The sequence below is a fragment of the Artemia franciscana genome, chromosome 4 (assembly GCF_032884065.1).
Source record: "Artemia franciscana chromosome 4, ASM3288406v1, whole genome shotgun sequence".
Taxonomy (NCBI): Eukaryota; Metazoa; Arthropoda; class Branchiopoda; order Anostraca; family Artemiidae; genus Artemia; species Artemia franciscana.
This window is the reverse complement of record NC_088866.1, coordinates 36,338,400-36,362,844: the sequence shown is the minus strand read 5'-3', so window position 1 is coordinate 36,362,844 and position 24,445 is coordinate 36,338,400. Positions and strand designations below refer to the sequence as shown.

At 36.3% G+C, this 24,445-nt stretch overlaps 1 protein-coding gene across 1 annotated transcript in view; it reads right to left on the bottom strand.

Annotated features, from left to right (window-relative positions):
• LOC136025758 (roundabout homolog 2-like) overlaps positions 1-24,445 on the bottom strand; it is a 124,778-nt gene that overhangs the window by 48,405 nt on the left and 51,928 nt on the right. The window contains exons 5-6 of the mRNA XM_065701745.1: positions 13,553-13,680; positions 5,111-5,356 (exon numbers count right to left, since the gene is read on the bottom strand). Of these exons, the coding sequence (XP_065557817.1) occupies positions 5,111-5,356; positions 13,553-13,680 (374 nt within the window). The remainder of the gene's footprint in view (positions 1-5,110; positions 5,357-13,552; positions 13,681-24,445) is intronic.

Below are 24,445 nucleotides of genomic sequence, written 5' to 3'. Positions count from 1 at the left end.
GTCTAGAGGGGTTTTATCCCCCACATCCCTTGACACAAGTGTTGTAATTTCTGTAATTTGCCTATTGTTTACCCATGGTAGTTTTTTATTGGGAAACGGGGACATGTTTGACCTTCAGTGTCCACAAAAAGACGAGGAGCGTTCAGACGGACCTTCCAGAGAATTTTGAGGGGAGTGTTGAACTAAATCAAAACAGGTTATGTGTATACAGGTTTTCGAAAGAGCCAAATTCCGGAATGACAGAGTGTATTTAGTTGAAACTTTCAGCAAATGATGAAGGGATGACCAAATGACAAAAGGCATGCTGAAGGGGGTGTTGGATTAACCAAAATGCACTGTGTGCATGTTACCACTGTTGCTACTATTAAGACTGCTACAACTACTACTTCAACTAAGGTTAAGGGTATTCAGATTAAACTTTCACGAATATTTAAGGGGGAGGGTGAACTAAATCAAACGCAGTGTCTGTATTCAGGCTGACAAAAGGATGTATGAGCAATTTCTCAAGAATAGGTTAGAGTATTAAGCTGAAACTGTTGAGGGGGATGATGAACTAAACAAAAGACACTGTATGCATACTGTTGTTACTACAACTACCGCTACTTCTGCTAATATTATTACGACAACTACTGCTAAGTCTAACGGTCAGAAGGTATAACTTTCAGAGAATTTTTAGAGGAATGTCAAACTAAATCAAACAAACCCCTTATTACAGCTTATCAAAAGGGCATATCAGCAATATCCCAAGAGGGGTCTAGGGTAGTGAATTGAGACTTTCAGAGTAGGTTAAGGGGGATGTCAAACTAGGCATAATGCTAAACGTTCATTCATTTCGCAAAATATTCATACATACACTAGGCAATGCAAAATATACTACTACGACTAATATTACTAGTACTTCTGCAACTGGTGTTGCTACTAATACTACTACCACAACTACTACTACGGCGACTAAAACTAGTACTACTGAAGCAAAGGGTATTTAAACATGTTATATGGAGGCAGGTCATTAAAAGTTCGTAACAGCTATATCTCGATAACGGGATAGAGTATTAAGTTGAAACTTTCAGCGCATGTTGAGAGTGATGCTGAATCAACCAAAATGTAGTGTATGTACACTACTTCTGCAAATACTACTACTACTACTACTACTACTACTACTACTATAGCTACGAATATTAAGGATATATTCCCAAGAAAATCGAGATTTCTGTTATATTGAATTGAAACACGCTGTGAATGTAGCCTGTCAAAAGGCTGTACCAGTGGTATGTCAAGAACGGCTCAGAGTGTTAGGTCAAAATTTTCAGGAATTATCAAGGGGTATGTTGAACTAATAAAAATGCTCTGTTTGTATGCTAATACTACTAGTAGCAGTAATGCTACTGCTGTTAGTACTAATATTACTAAGGCAAATAGTATTAATGTGGAGCTTTGAAGGATTGTTGAGGGAGATGTTGAGGTAAATTAAAGCACATTGTATGCAAGTGGGCATTCAACAAGACGTATCAACAATATTTCAGAAACGGTTTAAAGCATGAAGTTGTAACTATCAGGGCATAAGGAGGAATTGTTTTACTAAACCAAAAAAGAACAGTGTTAATAATGTTACAATTTAAAGCTAATACGGCTACTGTTATCATTAATGCTAATCCTATCGCTCCTACTGTTACTTCTTCTACTAGCCCTACCACTACTGCTAATACAATGGATATCAGTTAAACTTTCAGGCAACAGTGAAGGAGGTGTTGAACTGAATTAAAACACACTACATATAGGCTATCAATATCCATATATCAACAATATCCTAGCAGCAGCTTATGGTATCAATCTGAAACTCCCGGGACTACCAATATTACTACAGCTTTTTCTGTTATTTCTACTACTACTACTCCTACAGCTGAACTAAATCAAAATGGCTTAAGTGCATTGAGGTTGTCAAGATACTTAGGCAGGATATCTCAGGAGTAGAATAGGGTATAATGTTGAAATTTTCACGGAAAGTGTATGTTGCCTTAAAATAAAATCGAATCATCATGGGTATGCTGATATTCAATCAGACGTCTCTTTCTGGGATGCTACTATTGCCACTTCTGCTCTTACACTTGAGCTAAATCAAAAGAAATGTAAGTGCAGCTGGGTTGTCAAAATATCATAGATACAATATTCTAGGAATGGAATTCAGTTTTTTTTTTTTTAGGGAAACATGTGGGGGTGTACTAAATAAAAAGATACTATCAAACAGTTCGTGATGACGAACTGTAGTAAGGAGCGACCCGGCTCAATAATAACCGAAAATCTGAAAAATGGAATCTTGATACCAATAGTTACAACAACAAAATTGCATTCCAATGCTGATTTTAAATATATAACTTTCATCAAGATTAGTTTTACCTATCAAAAGTTACGAGCCTGAGAAAATTTGCCTCATTTTAGAAAATAGGGGAAAACACCCCCTAAAAGTAAAATAAAATACAATCTTAACGAAAATCTCGCCATCAGATTTAACGTATCAGAGAACCTTACTGTAGAAGTTTCAAGCTCCTATCTACAAAAATGTGGAATTTTGCATTTTTTGCCACAAGACAAATCACGGATGCGTGTTTATTTTTTTTTTTTTTTTTCCAGGTGTGATCGTACCGACCCAGTGGTCCTAGAATGTCACGAGAGGGCTCATTCTAACGGAAATTAAAAGTTCTAGCGCCTTTTTTAAGTGATCAAAAAAATTGGAGGGCACCTAGGCCCCCCCACGCTCATTTTTCCCCAAAGTCACCGGATCAAAATTTTGAGATAGCCATTTTATTCACCATAGTCGAAAAACCTAATAACTATGTCTTTGGGGACGACTTACTTCCCCGCACTCCCCATGAGAGGGGTTGCAAGTTACAAACTTTGACTTGTGTTTACATACAGTAATGGTTACTGGGAAGTGTACGACGTTTTCAGGGGAATTTTTTGGTTTGGGAGGGAGAGTTGTGGTGGGGAGGGGGTACGTGGGAGGATCTTTCCATGGAAAAACTTTTCATGGGGGAAGAGACTTTCAATGCAGGGGGCGCAGGGTTTCTAAGCATTTTTTCAAAAAAAAAAAAAATTAATATGAACAGTTTTTTTCTACTGAAAGTTAGGAGCAGTATTAAAACTTAAAGAGAGCAGAAATTATTGCGCATATAAGGGGTTTACCTCCTCGTAATACCTCGCTCTTTACGGTCAAGTATTTTTAGTAATTTCAACTTTTTATTCTACGGCCTTTGTGATTCAAGGGTCATTCTTAAGGAATTGGGACAGAATTTAAGCTTTAGTGTAAAGAGCGAGGTATCGACGAGGGGTGAACTCCTTCATATACGGAATAAAAACATACGAATATAGAAGTTCGTTACGTAAGTTAATTCGTAAATTATGTATATTTTTTTACTAATGAAAATCTTCGTAAAAATAAAAGTTCTAATTGCCTTTTTAAGTAATCAAAAATAGGAGGGCAACTAGGCTTCCTCCCTCACTCCTTTTTTCTCAAAATCTTCCGATTAAAACTATGAGAAAGCCATTTAGCAAAAAAAAACAATAATATGCAAATTTCGTTTTAATTATTTATGTGCGGAGAGCCAAAATCAAAACATGCATTAATTAAAAAACTTCCAGAAATTAAAGAAAAAAATTAGGTTTTTTTAAATGAAAGTAAGGAGCGACATTAAAACTTAAAACGAACAGAAATTACTCCGTATATGAAAGGTGGTTTTCCTTCTCAACGCCCCGCTCTTTAAGGTAAAGTTTTTTACTGTTTTAAGAAGTAGAGTTAAGAGAAAGGGTCAAACTTTAGCGTAAAGAGCGAGGCGTTGAGGAGGAAAAGCACCTTTCATATACGGAGTAATTTCTGTTCGTTTTAAGTTTTAATGTGGCTCCTTACTTTCATTAAAAAATTTTTTTTTTATTTAATATGTGTTAAGATTTTCACAAGGGCTTACATTAATAGATATTGCTGAAAAATTTTCTTTAAGAAATTTTCAACTAGGTTCGAGAAATGTTGTCGCAGCGCCATTTATTTTGATTTGTGTTTCTAATTGAGCGGATTTTCTTAAAAATTAGCCACATGGTAAAGATGAATTCTATAATTGTTTAGTTCATTCAGGTTTTTTTGCAATGTGTTAATATTTGTGATTTGGTAAAATTTATAATATTTAGTTTACCTATTGTTGCTAAAGGGAGGGATATATTAACAGGATAAGCTTGTTTTGGTTTTACTTGGTTGTTTTACATTTGCTGTTTTTTTTTCTTTCATAGGCATATATTTTGGGGGTGATACCTGACGCGGGGATGCCATGGATATTCTGTGGTAGCCACAGCACTGTGCTGGGTAGAGAATTTAGAGTGGCGAAACCCTACATGCGCCAGTGTATTCTCCTGATGAGCCCTTATGTTAGGTGTTGCCTCTGAATTATTTGTCTATATTGTTTTTTCTATTGTTTGGTAAATGACGACTTATACTTATTGACGACATGACTGCCTGTCCATGGATTATTCTTTATGGTTGATTGTGTGTGGCTATGCTGTTTGACCTATGTGATTGTATGGATGAGTAGGGTTAAGGCCTCATTCTGTTTAGTCTGTTCATTTTTATTGGTGTTGATTTGTGGTAGTAATACCCTTGGAGAATTATTTGACTTTATTGTTGCTCATTTTTGGTTTAATGGATTTCTTTACTCTTCTTTGAAAAACTAATTTTGTGGGGAAAGTTTTTAAATTAATCATAAGTAAAATGATAGTTCTCGTTTTTGCAGAGGCAAAACTGAAAATTAGGAAAGGAGTCAATTGAAAATCAGAAAATCCAAAGAGGAAGTCCCAGAGCCGATTGGAATTATTTGCCCTATGAAAAAGACAGTACTTAAAAACTAAATAATAATTACAATTTTTGGGGTTGGGGGGTGGGGATTTCTCAGCAAAGTCCATAAGCCTATGTGATTACGACCATTCATTTCTATTTTTTTTAGAATATTGAATATAAATTACCTTAGAAATGGAGAAATCATTAAAATATATTTCAGGTTAAAATTTTGAATCGTTCGAAAAATTATAAGTTGTTAAATATAAGTTGTTATGTGTTTATTTGTCGACTCACCAAAGACAGTTAGTGTTGCATTGCGTACAACAGATCCAACTGAATTTTCTGCCATACAGGTGTACATTCCATCATCAGCCATAGTGACACCCTCAATTCTGAGACTTTTTCCTTCGGCAATCTGTCTCTTATCCTTCCTCCAAGAGATCAAAGGAGTCGGATCCCCCGTAGCGAGGCATTCCAAATACGCATCTTCTCCAGAAATTGTCTCTACGTTCTGCGGTGATTTGATTATCTCTGGCTTAGCTGAAATTGGAAGAGGAAGCAGTTTGAATTTTCCTTCAGCTTTAACTAGGAAATTGTATTTATTACGCTTCGGGAAATTTAGAGAGAGATAGAGAGATAGAACCGTAAAGTTTTAAATTCCGGGGGTAGATTGGACAACATAAACTATATAAGACATTTATTCAGTTCAAAATATTTCTAATAAATACATCTGTTCTAAGCCAGTGAAATATTTCAAAATAAGAACAATAACTGTAAGGTTTATGGCTAGGAAACATTCGGAAAGAATGATAGTGAATCAGTATCAAATGTGTTGTTGCATATAAATAAATTAAAGCAGGCTTTAAAGATAAAATTACTATGGAAGCTAAACTTCATAAAAATACCACTTACCCTTTTATCTGGTAATCAAACCGTCCAGAGATTTTTTTTTTCTTCCGATGGAAGCCTAGCCTAGAATCAACCCTTTTCGATTTCCCAAAACATTCAAAGCTGACAAAATATTTGGGTGTAAATATTTATATTTAAAAGTGTATTTTAAGTATTGGGAAAGTAGATACAACATATTATATTGTAAGTTTAACTCTATGAGGACTTTTCGCTTCATTATATTTTGAAGCTGCTCGGAATTTCTGCTCGGATTTTCTCTGCTCTGCTCGGAATTTCTGCTCGGAAGCTGCTCGGAATTAGTCAAAAAAGGCTTAAGAGCGAAATTCAAGTCAGAGACAACAATCTAGCGTTATTTATAGCAAAAAGCCGCAAGGCTTCAGTGTGTTCTTATCAAATGTTTTTCCCAAAACCACTTCATAATCAAGGGAGGCCGTATGACCTTCGGAGAGAGTTCACTTAATTGGGAATTATAAGTTCTATTACACTTTTTAAGAGTTAAACGAAATCGGAGGCTGATAAGCCCCCTCCCATGCCGCTTTTGCCCTCAAAGACTTCCGGTCATAATTTTGAGACAGCCGTTCTGCTGGAAATGTAAGATATTTATTGGCAAAATCAGGAATGTTGGATCATGGGTTCCCAAAAAGGTTCAGGATATTACGGTTAAACATCAAGGAAGTGCAAGGGGGATTGCGAACAAAATTAAAACACACTATGTACACGGTGAATATCGAACGGGAATTTCAACAGAATCTCCAGGACAGCCGAGGGTATGAAGTTAACATTTTCAGGGCATGGTCAAGGGGATGTTCAAAAGTGATCAGAGGGTATTCAGATTTACCCCCCCCCGCTATTTCTAGTTGAATGTTTTCTCCGTAACACTGATTAAAATTTAGTTCAAAATAGTCCAAAGGATCTCATAATCATGCCTCCAGGGATGCCAAACCCCTCATATTCCCCAGGGTGAGGATTGTAAATTATTTAATTTAAAGCATGTAATTTACCAATTGTTTACATGCATAATTTATCATTGAATGCTTGCTTCTGGGTGTGCCTGAAAAAGCTAAGGGTATTAAGGCGATACAGTTCGTGGTAATGTTTAACTAAATCAAAAGACACTAAGGGCATCCAGTTTATCAAAAATGTGCATCTTCCATAACTAAGAAACGGCTCACTGTGTTAAGTTAGAAATGTCAGGGCTTGTTGAGGGGAATGTTGAAAAGTGCTAGAAGGGCAACCAGCTTCCTTCCCATGCTATTTAGCTGGCCTCCCCTCAAAGGCATCTCCTCATGATATAAAATGGCCAGCGTATTCAAAATAGCCCAAACTTCAAATAACTATGCCTCCCGGAATGACATAGCCACCCACAGCGCCTTGGGCAATGATATGCAAGTTGCCCGTTTCTTATATGTAAGATTTTTTACTTGAAAAAAAAGGCATGCTTGATCCTGGGTGTCCAAAAAGGATAGAGACATTAAGGTAAAACTTCCAGAAAACGCTGAGGGGTGACGAACAAAAAAAAAGTATATTCAGGATGCTTGTCAAAACAGCGTGTCATAAATACATAAGAAACGGCTTAGGCTATAAGTTGAAACTTTCACAGAATATTAAAGATGGTGTTAAAGAGTGATTATAGGGCAACCAGACCCCTTTTTATATTCTCCCCTCAAAACTGAGGGAAAATTTTAAAAGCCATACTGTTCAAATAGTCAAAAGTCCTAACATTTATATCTCAGAGGATGCCATGAGCCCCATAACCCTCGAGGCAAGAGGTGTAAATTATGCATTCTCTCCATTTTTGTACATGCAGAATTTATCATTAGAAAGAGGCGTTCCTTGATCTTAGGTGCGTCCAAATAGGATAAGGGTATTTAGGTGAAATTACGGGAAATGTTGAACTAAATCAGATGACACAACGCGCATGCAGATTATCAAAAAAATGTATCTCAAATACATTAGGAAAGGTTACGAATATTAACTTCAAAGTTTCAGGGCCACTACTGCCCCCCTACTACTGTGACTATAACTGTGGCCACCTGCGACAGTGGCTACTTGTGATTGCTACTGTAACTACTTGCAACAGAGACAAAGATTACTTGCGATGGTAACTACTGCCAACTGTGACTACTTGCGACTTCAGTTATGACTACTTGCGATTGCGACTACTTACGACTGTGACTCTGACTGCAACTGCTTACGACTGCTTTTAAAAAACGTTGAGGTGGATACTGAACAAAATCAATAAACACTATATGCATGCAAATTGTCAAACAGGAGGGTCAGCCGTATCTCAGGGAGGTCAGAGAGCATTAAGTTGAAACTTTCAGGGCATGTTAAAAGTGGTTGGAAGGCAAAAAGCCCCTCGTCATTTCTAGAACAAAAGTTTTAAATATCCTCGTTTCTAGAATAAAAGTTTTTAAATATCCCTAAAACGATTGAAATAATGTTTTTTCCCTCAAATGCTAATTACAGATGTGTATTTGTTTTTTTATGTTTTTTTTTACCGGGACTATCAGGCCCAGTCAGTGTTGCAAAACACTGGTCAGGGAAATCGAATAGAAATTCGAATGAAAATGGAAGTTATAGTGCCCTCTTATATATACAAAAAAAAACAGTTCGCTCCACGTAAAATAGGCTACCCATTTCTTTCCTTTTATTTCGCAAAATAATGAGACTGGCCTTAGTAGAAAATTTAATGAAAATTTCAGAATAGCTGTTCGTTTGAAGAAGATTGAAACATTATTCATATAGCCTCCTAGTTTAAGGCCTAGCGGAAGTCCAAGTATTTTAATCCCTAGTCAATTCTTCTTCTGAGGCGGCAACTCGGTCAAAGACAAAGTTATCAGTTTTCTTCGTCGCTTCAACTAAACACACATGAGAAAGTTGAACTTAAGAGGGTTTCTCATTCAAAATTATGATTAGGCGCAGGATATCTGTAGCAATTCTTCTTGTAATTATTTATACAATATAATTTTTTTTATATATATATTTATTAATCTGCAGTTTGGTGTCTGCACGCTACTTATTCTCCAGACTCTGTTTAAACCGGTTACAACTAACTAATACTTCACTGAATCGCTCAAGAACAATCCGAGTGGTTAGTCCCTTGGTCTAATTTATGCATTTTCAAGCGCTCCCATTACAGACGCATCTAGTCTTTTGAGGGGAATTTTTTACTTCGGAAAACAAATATGTAAATTATTTGAAGGGACTGCAGCCAGCAAGTATATATTATAGAAGTAAGTGTCTAATTGTTGAATAGAATATTTTTTGCTCTATTTTCTTATACCCCACAACAACAGTGTCAAGTGTAGCAATTTAGAATACAAACCTGAAATAGGTTAGACAATTATAAAAAAAATAATTGTCGACTTTAAGATTTGATTAGATCAAAATATTCTCCAGATTTTTTTATATCTGTTAAAATAAAAACCACCGAAATCATTAATTCAGGAACGTCGGGCAAACTCCGAACGTTTAACATGGGAGGTATAGGAAGATTCCTTGAGAGCCCGTCCTGCCTTAAGAGACTGTACTTCTGTGCGGCGGTGCATTAGCTTCTAAACCTACATGTTGTCCAAATACAATGGACGATTATTATGAACATTTATTTAGTAGTTTTTATGCATTTGTGAGGGGTTAGCTTTCTTATGGGTGAATTTATTGTACAACTGCTGGTAGAAAATAGATAAGGCTTGCGTAAGTGATGGAAGTTGACAGAGATAATAGACTGGGACTAAGAAGTACGAGTTTGGGTGATATTGCTTTTCAAATTACTTCGTTATTGTTCTTTACCGACTAAGACCGATTTTCATTCATTTATTTTAAGTCACATATTTCCATCAGTCTATTTACCTTAATACAACAAAAATTGCACCTGTAAAATAGTAGTGCCTCGCGCCACCTTTTTACTGATTCAAATGTTTTATACAACTGACTGAAAAAATTGGGTGAGGAGCACCTCCCCCCCCCCTCTCCCAACGTGGTATTCTTGCTGACAACTATAGTATCTGATACCAGATAACCCCTTTTGGTCGAGATCACGTCCACTAGGCGTACACCAGGAGGCTTCTTCTTTCCCGTCGTTAATTTAAATATCAAGGAGTAAAACTCTATATCAGAACTAAGCAAGTTTAAAACTAAAAGTGCTCCTTATTCAAAATAAACGAGCAATAGTTTAAGTAAAGAAAGTGTTCAAAAAATAATCAAGTCATGCTCATAGAAAAGGATTGAGTATCCTCCTCTAGGCGTACATCAGAAGGTTTTTCAGTTTGAAGTTCATTTACTTATATGGGCTACCTGACATTCCAGAAACGAATGCGCAACCATTTAGCATTACTTTCTCCGCAAATGGGAAGCTTAATGTATGTTTTGAAACTTTCAAACTGATGGGCTATCTCAGAATTTATAATTGATTGCATTTTCATACTCAGCGGGGTGAAATCATAGTACGGTGACAGAAAATGATAGAACACGCATCTTTCCCGTAGTATTTTCCCTAAAATAACAGAAACCACAATTTATGTCCGCCTAATAGATGAATCTAATTGAACAGACCCAACATTAACCTTCCGTTTAGGGTAAATTCGCAATATCTTTTCGGGTAGGGTGGATTCATAAAAAAATTCTTTCACTGAAAAGTTACTCTATTTTCTTTTCCTATGCACATAATCGGTTTTGGGTTTGAAGGTACCCTCCCTCAATACTGTACCTAGCGTTTATTTTCGAGTTGCGTATTTGCTCACCATTTATAGCATAAAGTTTAAAATGTAGATCCTTTAGGAAGTTAAACACTTCCTAAATTTAACTTCCTGTTAAATTTGAAAATCAGAAGAAAAACCTTCTAATATCTGAAAAGAGGCTTGAAAAGATGCGGGTTTTATACCAGTATGAATGCAATAAATATTCACGATTTGACATTTAGCGAAAAATGTGCAAATGAATGAAAACTCGTTTTAAAACCAAAATCAAAATCAATTTATATTTTACTGCCAAAACTAATTCGTTTGACACGAAAAAGATAAAGCTTTCCTTCAAATAACAAATATCAATATAAAAAAAATCTATGAAACTGAAACTTGTATTGTAAGCTATTTCCTACAGGTTATCAAACAGTTGGTGGTAACGAACTGTAGTAAGGAGCGACCCGGCTCAATAGTAACCAAAACTAAAGAAAAATGAATTTTTATACTAATGGCTACATCAAAAGAATCGTATTTTAATTTTAATTTAAATATATAAGTCTCATCAAGTTTAGTTTCACCCATCAAAAGTTACGAGCCTGAGAAAATTTGCCTTTTTTAAGAAAATAGGGGGAAACAACCCCCTAAAGGTTATAGAATCTTAACGAAAGTCACACCATCAGATTCAGCGTGTCAGAGAACCCTATTGTAAAAGTTTCAAGCTCCTATTTACAAAAATGTGGAATTTTGTATTTTTTGCCAGAAGGCAGATCACACATGCATGTTTATTTGTTTTTTGTTTTGGTTTTTTTTCCAGGGGTGATCGTATCGACCCAGTGGTCCTAGAATCTTGCGAGAGGGCTCATTCTAAAGGAAATGAAAAGTGCCCTTTTTCAGTGACCAAAAAAATTGGAGGGCACCTAGGCCCCTTTCCACGCTAATTATTTTCCCAAAACTACCAGATCAAAATTCTAAGATAGCCATTTTATTCAGCGTAGTCGAAAAACCTTATAACTTTGTCTTTGGGGACGACTTACTCCCCCACAGTCCCCGTGGGAGGGGCTACAAGTTACAAACTTTGACCAGTGCTTACGTATAGTAATGGTTATTTGGAAGTGTACAGACGTTTTCAGGGGGAATTTCAGGTTTAGGGGGGGGGGGGTAGAGAAGAGGAGGATATGCTGGGGGACTTTTCCTTGGAGGAATTTGTCATGGGGGGAGAAAATTTTCATGAAGGGAGCGCAGGATTTTCTAGCATTATTTAAAAAAAAAAAACAATGAAAAAATAAATATGATAAAAGTTTATTCAACTGAGAGTAAGGAGATGCATTAAAACCTAAAACGAACAGAAATTATTACACATATAATGGGGTTACCCCCTCAATACACCGCTCTTCACGCTAAAGTATTTTTACTAATTTCAACTATTTATTCTACGGCTTTTGTGATTCAGGGGTCATTCTCAAGAAATTGGGACAAAATTTAAGCTTTAGTGTTAAGAGCGAGGTACTCATGTACGTAATAACAACATGAGAATACAGAAGTTTGTTACGTAAGCTAATTTGTAAGTTACGTATATCTTTTACTAATAAAAGCATTCGTAAAAAACTAGACCTCCTCCCCCGCTCCTTTTTTTCTCAAAATCATTCGATCAAAACAACGAGAAAGCCATTTAGCCAAAAAAATAAATATGCAAATTTCGTTTTAATTATTCATCTGCGGAGTTTTTTACTGTTTTATAAAGTAGAGTTAAGAGAAAGTCAAACTTTAGCGTAAAGAGGGGGGCGTTGATGAGGAAGCAGCCCCTTTCATATAAGAAGTAATTTCTGTTCGTTTTAAGTTTTAATGCCGCTCCTTGCTTTCCGTTAAAAAAACGTGTTCTTTAAAATGTTCTTTCTTTGAACATAAAGGTTCTCCAGATTTTCAACACGCATTTCTCTTTTCATTGCTGCTATTCTTAAAAGTACAGAAACTTCAAAACAGTATTATCTCATGTCATCTAAAGAATGTTCTTGTCTTTTGGTTTATTTTTTTTTCTTGTTTAGACTCCAATTAAATAAAAATCTCCTTGGTGCCCTATGAACGTCTTAAATCACCAATGGTGGAACGAACATACTCCTTTCTTGACGCCTTCCTTCAAAAATCCTTTATTCACAAGGGAAGTCTTTTCCTATTACCTTCCCCTCGTAAGTTTATATGGAACCCCATCCCAATTTAGAGCTGAAAGGAATAATTTCTCAAGAGATGAAAGTTGACTGCTGGTTTTTCCTCACCTGATTTTTTCTGTTGCTTCTAGGAAAATTGGTGCGCTCTCTAATGGATTTTTAATTTAAGATCATACAACTGTTGTACAAGTAACATAATTGAAAGTGGTTGACAAAAAGTAAAGAGAAATTTTCATTATTAGTTACACTCGGAAATTTACTCACATTTTAAAACAATTAACAATTTAAATTAAATTAGAAAACACAATTATCAATATCAAATCTCAAAAGTATCAGATAAATAATTCTTGGGCGTATGGAAGAACCAACAGTGCCTTGGGGGAGTGTGGTTACATCTAGTAAAACAACAAAAAATGGCAATCTATACAGCAGTTAGGAGAAATATTAAAGTCATGAAGTCCTGTAACTGGTCAATGCTGATAACATACAGCTGTAAATTGATGTAGAAAGAGTTGGGTTTTGAAGAGCTTTTTGGTTAGCACATGAAATACCATATCTAAAATATGGTTACATACTTAGCACTAATACAAAACTCAAGCAGATTACGTTCATTAAATACAATAGAATCGTTTTCACAGCTGGGATTTGAGTAAGATAATAGTGGCATTCAATACATAAAAGAAACCTGAAACTTCAAAATATAAAAGTTGCGTGTGAAATGAAACACCTTATCTAATTCTTAGATTTTCTTCTTACAAAATCCAGGAAATATCTATGAATATATTTTATTTCGAATTACCATCAACACACTCATTAAAATAAAATTTTAATTGTCAATTTGGCAACATGGACGCCAAAATTGTCGCCAAAAGCAGCTTAAGTTCACGCCAAAACATGGACGCCAAAAGCAGCTTAAGTTCATGCTAAAATTCATTAATCGATCGTTCAACTACTACAAAAAGACATAGTCAGCTTCCACTTACTATGAACTGTGAGAACAGCAGAAGATGTTTCCCTTGAACCAGCAACATTGAAAGCTATGCATTGGTATCTTCCAGAGTCGTGAGTTTCAGTATGGTCAATGTGCAAGCCAAATTGGTCTACCCAATACCTAAAAGAGTTTTTTTATGTGCCATTTTAAAAATAAAATGTTTGCGCTTTAGGCAGGACATTCATAAAAAGTTTTATGTAAAAGCTAGATCTCATAAAATTTGTAGTCCTTCTTAAATTGCTTCTTTTAGCATTAATAGGAATACTTATGTCAGTTTTTCTTCTTTTCTTTTATAAAATAAAATTGAATTTCTGGTCTGGAATTATAAAAATTCTTATTTAAATATTGTTTTTTTTTTATTTGAACCAAAAGGAATGCACCTACATAATTTTGTAGGTTAAGTTTGTAACGTTAGACATAACTTGTCTAACGTTATTATTGAATCCAGTTAAATATACCAATATCGCTTTTGTGTAGTTATAATTTGCTTTTTTAATTCATGTAATGTCAATTATGAGTTGAACTTTAAGGCCTTATAGAACCTCATAAAACAATATTTACTGATTACCTAACTAACGTCTACTTGAAATATCTAAATTTTAATGCAGCTCGTTTTAAACTTTTTTTTTTTATTTCTAGTGCAGCTGGTGATAGTAATTTTCAGTCCCTGTCTCGCATCAGTTTTTCATATTCTCTTTTTTGGATTCTTTCAATTATGAATTTTTAACAAATGCCCCGAAAAATGGTTCCTCATAAACAGTTTTCCTTATTTTAAATCACATTTCTTGTTGTCTCGGTTATTTAATTATATGTTTGTTTTTTATGATTGTCATACGGTCAGATCCACACACTCATAAGCTATGGCAGATACTGTATTTTGTTGAACTGGGTAAATGCATTGTCTTATGACTTACATCACTACTTCCACGTGTATTAGTCCCTCAGGAGCTTGAAGTTGCATAAAGATTAACACAAAATATTTATACCTTATATGTCCCCTCAATAAAGTTAAAATCGTTGGTTCATAAGCTCCTTCCAACATTCCCGCTCAAAAATAAAGCCAAAAGTTTGAACTTGAACTCCCATGCCGTTCCCAAACCAGGTTACGACCATTGCCATATCCTGGCAATACAAAGTGTCTTTTTATTTATTGTACTACTTAACCGTGAATGAACTGTAAGTCCCAAAGCAGCTTGTTGTGGAAAATATTTTAGGCTGTTCAGATGAAAAATATATATATTTATTTCCTTGGATGCTTAAGGCTTAGTCAAGACTGACGAATCAGAACATTTTTATTGCCTTTAATCATTTGACGTTACAACAAGAAACTACTATAGTGAACTGTTTGGGACTTGACAATCATTAAAATCTGGCTAACTAATTAGGAATGTCAACAGCTAATTTTTGACTTTTAGAAAGAATATTGAAAGGTTAAAATTTTGCCATGCATGAGGCCACAGTAAGATTACTGGATAATACAAGGATTTACTAATCGATCTTATGCCACTAGATAATCACTAATGGGTGGTTAGTATTTTCCAACATATAAGAATCCTTCAAAGACTGCATTGCTTATCATATAAGGCACAACTAATTACCCTCTACATACCCTTAGTGAATGTAGTGACAACCCTCAAGGGGTCTTGAGCAGGTTTCTTGTTATTCCCACGACCTGACAGCAATGCCTAATCCCACTTGGGCGGTCAAGGCGTACTACCACTCAATCAGCTTACAAGAGCTTTTTTCAGCTTTGAAAATTTATATTTCGCTTTCTAAATTTGAGCAAGGGGCATGGAGTAAAAAGACAATAAATTAAATATTATCTCCATCAAACAATTCCCAGAACCAACTAGCATCACTAAACAAAACCATTAAGTCAGCTTTAAGATATTAAAAATGTTATCTGTAATCTTCTTTCAAATGGACCAAAGGCAAGAAGAACCACTTCAGCAAAAGGGGCAATCTAGGCATATCTATGCTTTGTTTTTGTTTTTTTGTTTGTTTTTTAAAACTATCCTAGACCATGTTCTACAAATTAAACAAGCCCTAGATATCTTTTTTTTGTGTGTTTTTTTGCAAATTCTACTGAGTGGTGCTGCACTGTCAGTCATGCTATTGACTTGTAGGTCCAACTGAGCCTACTTTAAGTGCCAAATCTCTCTCATCAGTTTCCAATTATTTTAAATTATAGATTATTTCATGTTTATATCATTTCTTCACTTTTAAAGGAATACAGTTTCAACCTATTCATTCGATTTTAAAAGTAAGCAATCCTAATAAAAATCAATGCCCAACGTATCAGCACTATATGCTGCACTATACAAAAAAGGTACACTGGATACTCTCAAACTGTTGAAAGTGTTCCCCTGAACAATAAAAAATATCACTGTCAATATTGTTCCCTGAGAATCTTTCAAGAAGTGTGCCTTAAAAAACGTCTTTCCTCATTTGATAGATAAAGATAGAGAGATAGATTAATGGAGTCAACGTATAGACACAGAAGTTGGTAACTTAGAAAATGTCCACGGGCTTGTCAGTGGGCATTAGTGGGCCTAAAATTGAAACACATCCTAGCATTTTAAATTACAATCGGCTAAGTTGCATTTCATGAAATGGCTCAATAATTTTATTGAGTGCCCAATAGACTCAAACACCGTTTACCATCGGCTAACTGTATCAAAGAGGAACAGGGAAAGAAATGAACAAGGAAAATGAAACCCCTAATGTCATTTAGAAACGATCCTTGGGGCTCTCGTTCGTAAGAAAAATTAAAATATGGGGACGAGATAAGTTATAACCATTTGTAACAATTCTAAATTAACGAACTAGATGTGAAGTTTCCCGGTATAAAAGATATGCTTAGGCTGATTATAGAGATAAATAAAGCTAGAAGTGAAGCCTATTTCTATACGGAACTGGAAAAAATAAAGAGTTCAACTCAGAAACTTGAAAAATTTAAATAATGTGTTTTGATTTTAGATTTTCTCTAATCATGGAAACAAAAACTTGGAACAGCCTGAACAGCATATCGTCATGAGTAATCCAATATATATATATATATATATATATATATATATATATATATATATATATATATATATATATATATATATAACATATAATATATAGTATATATAATATAGTATATATTATATATAGTATATATAATAGCATATATAATATAGTATATATTATATATACTAACCGCCAATATGGTTAATGTTATATTTGATTGTCAGCTTTCTGACCATTTACCTATAACTTTCTCTATCGGTGTGCCAATTTCGGATTCTTGAAGTAGTCCACTAGTACGTGATTCCTCAGCGGGGCAGTATCGTCGTGATTGGTCAAAAATTGACCAAATTCAATATATATATATATATATATATATATACTAGCTGTTGGGGTGGCGCTTCGCGCCACCCCAACACCTAGTTGGTGGGGGTTCGCGTAAGTCGTTACGCGTCATTGTAGTTACGCGCCATATTAGTTACGCGCCATTGTAGTTGTGTCCCTGTGTCCCACCTGTGAATATAGATAGATTTATATATGTGTTTCAAACTACGTAAAAATTGCGAATATACAACATTCTTGGCTTTCCCATTGTCTGTCCATATACAAAGCCGTATGTACTAATAATGACGTCATATGCAAACGCTCTTTTTACAAACAAACAAACATGCATACACACAACTCGTTTTTATATAGATAGATAGATAGATAGATACAATACAAATTAACTACGTAAAACTTGTGAATATACAACAGTCTTCGCTGTCCCATTGTCTGTGCGTATAAATAGATTGTCAGGTTTACCGACCCTCAAAGATGCAACATACAATTGTACATTGGTAAAGCAATCTGTATTAAGATCTATACCGCATTTTTCTAGTGATTGCCCTTGAGCTTTGTTGATGGTGGTTGCAAATGCTAATCGAATTGGGAATTGCAATCTTTTAAATTGAAAAAGCAGATCCGTTGGAATCATGGGAATGCGAGGAATAAGAACAGCCTCACCCTCATAAGGCCCTGTCAAGATTGTGGCATCTATTAGGTTTTCCATTGTTTTTTTTTTACGGCAAGTCGCGTGCCATTGCAAAGCTTTGGTGGGTTGATATTTCTTAAAAGTATTATTGGTACGCCTATTTTTAGTTGTAGCAGGTGTGGTGGACACCCTGAAGGATCTATGGAATTTAAAAATTCAGATGGATAATTAACCGCTTCATTTGGTTCCGAAATACAAATTAACTGCGTAAAACTTGCGAATATACAACATTCTTCGCTGTCCAATTCTCGCTGCATATAAATAGATTGTCACGTTTACCGACCCTCGAACATGCAACGTACAATTGTCCATGGGAAAAACAATCAGTATTAAGATCAATACCTCATTTTTCTAATGATTGACCTTGAGCTTTGTTAATGGTGATTGCAAATGCTAATCGAATTGGGAATTGCAATCTTTTAAATTGAAAAGGCAGATCTGTTGGAATCATGGGAATGCGAGGAATAAGAACAGCCTCACCCTCAAAAGGCCCTGTCAGGATTGTGGCCTCTATTAGGTTTTCCATTGTTTTTTTTACGGCAAGTCGAGTGCCATTGCAAAGCTTTGGTGGGTTTATGTTACGTAACAATATTATTGGTACGCCTATTTTTAGTTGTAGCACGTGTGGTGGAAACCCTGAAAGATCTATGGAATTTAAAAATTCAGATGGATAATTAACCGCTTCATTTGGTTCCAAAACTGTGTCGACTGACTTGTAAAGGACTGCCTGGTCTTGAATCTTGGTCAAAACAATATTGTTGATTTCGTGGACGTCTATATTTTTGGGTGCAAGAATCGCTCTTTCACTTAGCCATTTATTATTTTTATAATTTTTTAGAATATTCGGAAATACTTTTTCAATCAATTCATTTTTGGACGTCACTAAATTACAGAAATCAGCAGGTAGTTGTATACGTCTTGAAATTGAGTCTACTGGGAGCTTTCCGTTTCCCATTGCCAGCAATTGATCTGAAAATGTTTGACCAGAGTCATCGTTTTGCAATCGGACACGCATATTTGTAGTTAATTTTAATGTTTTTACGTGTGCCCATAAATTAGAATTTTTCAGGCAAGCATTCATTTCGTCTGCAGGAGTTGATCTAGGTATTATAGGTAATGTTTGCCTGAAATCTCCCGCAAGCAATATTAAGGTGCTGCCAAAGGGTTTCGACTTCCCTCGCAAATCTTTCAAGCATTGATCCAGAGCCTCGAGCGATTTTTTGTGTGCCATTGTGCACTCATCCCAAATAATAAGTTTGCATTGCTGCAATACTTTACCCATCCCAGATGATTTGGAAATATTGCACGTGGGAGTTTCTGTAGAATGCAAGTTCAGAGGCAATTTCAAAGCGGAATGAGCAGTTCTTCCACCAGGCAGCAATGTTGCGGCTATTCCGGGCGACGCAATTGCCAACGCTATATCATTTTTAGATCGAATTGATGCCAGAATCAGTTTTATCACAAACGTTTTACCAGTACCTCCTGGCGCATCCAAAAAGAAAATTTCTCCAACGTTGTTATCGACACAATGCATTATCGTATCATAAATGTCTTTTTGTTCCGACGTTAACTTGGAAATGTTATTTTGTACATACGACAATAGATCACTCGTACTGTAACTTTGTTCAAGATCCAATTCTACACATGTCGAAACAGCAGCGATACGGTTAGGTGAAGGCATTCCCAAACCCTGAAGAGGTTTGTTTGCCATACTTATGCAAAAATCTTCTATAACAACTAAAGTGTAGTTATAAATTTCTGGTGTAAAATCAAAAGTCATGTCTGACGTCTCTAACTGTTTTCGATGAAGTATATCTTCGGACATTTTTGACTTATATTTTTCCCATAAATCTGTAGGAGCTGATGGAGAGCAAGTTGTTAAAATGATGCCAAACAATGCACGAATTTGACTTGGGGTTGACGTTTCGCACGCGTCATTGATGCAGTTATCCCAGTGCAATAAATTCAGAGCTTGGCATGCACTACGGTAAGTGTCATGTATAGTACCATTTACAGTCCTCAAATACTCAAAGGATGTCGGATCGGGTACATTCACCAAAAGCAGGCGTAGAAAGAAGCATTCATGTTGATTGGGGTGAACGGTGTAGAGTCTTCCTATCGTGGTATCTTTGAAGATGGTAGGTTGGCCGTCGACTGACTTACCCTGTTTTCGACGTTCAAATACTTTATTTTTAGTATTCCACGTGTAATACGAAGGCACTTCAGTATACAGCAGTTTTTTTGCAAAAGAATCATTTTTGCAAAGCGAAAAAAAAGCTGTTAATGTTGTATCCGGTGGATTCAGGACTCTTTGTTGCACGTTGGTTTCCGTGAAATAAACACGTTGACCATTCTGTAAATGTACCGCTAAGTGAACAACAGCTGGACTACGTTCATGTATCGGAAATGAAAGAATTCGCCAAACAGCTTCATTACTGCTTATGTATCTTCCAGCCTGATATTCTACGATTTCATCGAAATCTTTGATTTCGGACTGCAAGCCAAAAACTGCCATGTCACTGCCTTTGTTGACGTATTTACATATGTATTTGATTGCCTTTACGGAGTTACAGTATTCAACGTTTATGTGTGCATTAAATGTTTTTGATAATAAAGGGGAATATGGAACAACCCACTGGTTATCTACTTCGATGGTGGTACCGTTACGCTTCTTTATTATTGCTGTTTTACCGCCATCTTCAGTAGATCTTCTTCTATATTGTGGGTAACCATCATTGCCAGTAATTGTTTTGGGTACTAAAAGTCGAGGATATTGCTTTGTGCACCTTCCTTTGGCCATGCATGGTGAATTTTCGTTCAGTGCACCGCAAGGTCCATGTATCATATTTTTTACAATAATATCATGTAACCCCTTATCGACATTTTTATCAGGTATTTCAGCGGAAATCACATCATCAATTTCGTTTGAAGTAATTTTTTTATGTAGCCAGATTAGTATATGTGCGTGTGGCAAACCTCGTTTTTGCCATTCCACTGAGTACATCCAGCATCGCACTGACCCAAACACTTCATGTTTTACAAGGTAGTTTATCAGTGATTTCAACTTTTGCCGGAAGACACGTGCCGTAATGTCATGCCTATGAACCGCCGATTGTCCTTGAAGTAAAAGCTGCAGTATCTCGTCCCAAGATTGATTACATGTAAATGTAATAAATAAATCTGGACGACCATAGAGACGAACATACGCAATAGCATCTTGAGCATATTCATGCATATGACGGGGACTGCCAACATATGACGAAGGTAAAATTGTTAATCTTCCAACGTTTGTGGTATTACCGTCATTTATAACTGCATCTCGCAAATGAATGTATTGTTCAGAGCGGAGCTTGGTCTGATTCAGGCGGATATATAGCAAACGTTCTGATTCAATTTTAGCATACATATCAACCATAAATTGGTGAAACAATTCACGGCATTTTAAAATATAATTTTCTTCATCCTGCCGAATCATTAGTCTATAGGAATAATAATGCATTGCACTGCATTTCTTATTCATTTCTTTGTTAGTGGCTGGATTCATCAATTTAATATTAAAGTGATAGCCGTTGGCTCCATCCCAAAAAATGATAGGATATTGTAGGGCATCGTAGCATCGATGAGTTTCAGCAATTCTTAACAACTGAGCGTTTCGCTTATGTAGAATAATATCTCGAGGTAAAAACTGATCACCGACCATAACGATTGCCACTTCGTCGATAGTCGGAGCATTGTATCTACGCACATGTTGGCCAGGAGGCGTTTTGTAAGCGGAAATAACAATTTTATGAGTAACGCTTAGATTCTGACTTAGTTCCAGTAAGGAAAGTCTTCAATGGCTCTGGTGGTGCAGCCAATAGAGGAAGTTTAACTTTTCCTGAGGCGCAACACATTCCCATTGTTTCACCATTGAATTTCAAGGCCTTGCAATAGGGACAAATGTTAGACATTGTCCCGATTTGAACACATCTACTCAAGCTATAATCATCGACTGGGTTGTACCTGAATGCCAGGCGATAACTTTCAGATTGCTCTGATTCCTCGGCACGCTTTCTTTTCTTACTTTCTCTATCAGCAGCAAGCCTGTTTCCCTGCTGGTCTTTTGATTCCTCGGCACGCCTTCTTTTTTCACTTTCTCTTTTAGCAGCAAGTCTGCTTCTGCGTTGCTCTAGTAGTTCCTCGGCACGCCTTCTTTTTTCACTTTCTCTTTTAGCAGCAAGTCTGCTTCTGCGTTGCTCTGGTAGTTCCTCGGCATGCTTTCTGTTCTTTCTTTCTCTATCAGCCTCAAGCCTGTTTCCCTGCTGGTCTTTTGATTCCTCGGCACGCCTTCTTTTTTCACTTTCTCTTTTAGCAGCAAGTCTGCTTCTGCGTTGCTCTAGTAGTTCCTCGGCACGCCTTCTTTTTTCACTTTCTCTTTTAGCAGCAAGTCTGCTTCTGCGTTGCTCTAGTAGTTCCTCGGCACGCCTTCTTTTTTCACTTTCTCTTTTAGCAGCAAGTCTGCTTTCGCGTTGCTCTGGTAGTTCCTCGGCACGCTTTCTTTTCTGACTTTCTCTATCAGCAGCAAGTTTTTTGGCATAGACTCTTTGAGCATCTTCATCAGTCATTATAAACTTAAGCATTAATAGAATTCTACGCGAACATACGTCTTATATAACTTGAATGACGTCACGCCTTCAAAGCAAAAATGATGGCAACTAATTTCATGACGTCAGCCGAAACATGACGGCGAACATATGTCTTATATAACTTGAATGACGTCACCTTCAAAGCAAAAATGATGGCAACTAATTTCATGACGTCAGCCGAAACATGACGTCACCTGATCCACACATCCACAGATCCACACACAGACAACTTATTTTTATATATATAGATATATATATATATATATATATATATATATATATATATATATATATATATATATATATATATATATATATATATAATATATATATAGTATATATAATATAGTATATATTATATATACTAACCGCCGATATGGTTAATGTTATATTTGATTGTCAGCTCTCTGACCATTTACCTATAACTTTCACTATCGGTGTGCCAATTTCGGATTCTCGAAGTTGTCCACTAGTACGTGATTCCTCAGCGGGACGGTATCGTCGTGATTGGTCAAAAATTGACCAAATTCAATTAATCGAGTCCGTCGACTTGACTCTAAGTAAAATTAATGTCCCATTTCACCTCCTCCAAAAGTCACTCCAATTGCCTAAGAATGAGGTCCTGATTTGTCTTGATATATATTGTGCTGAAATATGTCATACCCTCCCTTTTGCCGAAAAACAAGCTGTTCCCATGCAACATGTCTTCAAAGGAATTGTCCCTGGATGGTCCACAAATCCAGATCTTTTTACTTCATGTAAACAAGCAAAGTTTTGGTTTTCTATACGGAAAGAGTTTGCGCGTCCTACTATGAGGCTTGTGAATGACATACGGATCTCTACGAAGCGGAAGTTTTCCAAAATTCTCGCTCAGCATCGTAGAGGTCTTATTAATAGCTATTCTGCCCGTGCAAAACAAGATCGAATAGCTCTGGATCAGTTTCTGGGTACTCAACCCGATTAAAATTTTGTGGTCAATACCCATTCTGTCGGAGATACCATCCAAAAATGAAAATGGAAACGTTCATCTGGTATTGAACATGCTAGTGCGTTTCATTTGAAATACAGGGGAAAACTTCTTACGTCCCATCTGTCCCTGCTTATGCGGATGATTTTCACCCAGGCTATTATTCCTTCTTTTTTTTGCATCGGAGATCCGACTCCTATCTCTAAAAAAGGGAAATCTGAAGTCCACTGTACATCATTCTGCCCTATTACTGTAGCTACATCCCTTTGCAAGCTCTTGGAGCTACTATTATCCAAACACCAGTTTGGATTTAAGCGAGGTTTTTTCTCCTTTTCCCTTGTGTTTCCCGGGTGTGCCCACAACTTATTTCCCTTTTTTAGAGATAGGAGTTGGATCTCCGATGCAAAAAAGAAGGAATAATAGCCTGGGTGAAAATCATCCTCCTATTGCAAATGCCCTGATTGATTCGGAGTCGTCTGGAGAAAGCCTTGTTTTGGAGGGGATATGATGTCAGACGTGCATTCGACTTTTTTATCCATACAGCGATGCTTCTGAAAGCTGGCAAAAGAGGATCAAACCTGGCCATTATTCGTTCTGTCCGGGATTTATTTTTAAGACTACGTATACGCCTAAAACTACCCCCAGATAAAGGCATGTCCCCAATTCCACGTAGACAACTTATCCCAGTCAAGAAAGGGGCCCGTCAAGGAGCTATCACCTCTACCGATCTTTTTAATAACTATATGCTGGAAGGACAGGATATGTGCCCAATGTCACTGATTATGTCTTTTGTATACCTTTCCTTGATATGCTATGCTGATGACATCCTAAACCTTAGTCGAACTCTTCAACGTATCATTGAAATTTTTGGAATCTTTGAGGTGGAATATCAGAATGTCGGGCTTGAATTTAACTCCACCAAACCTGTTATTGTCCTGTTTAATCCGAAAACAGATTCTCCTGTCCCTTTCATCACACTCGGAACTAGCTCTTTTCAGCCAATTGATCACCTTATTTATCTAGGTCTGCCCATTGCTTCTTCTATCCGACACACCCGAAAACTTCTTCTTGAACAAATCAGATGTCAAATCTCAGCAGCTTACACTTCCATTGCATCTTGTAAACTGTGATTCAACCGATCTCTTCTAGCAAGTCTATATAATTCTGTTGCCCTTTCCCATATTCTCTACACTGCATCCGTCTGGGATGCAGTGTAAAACTGAACTAAAACTAAAACTAAACCTAAAA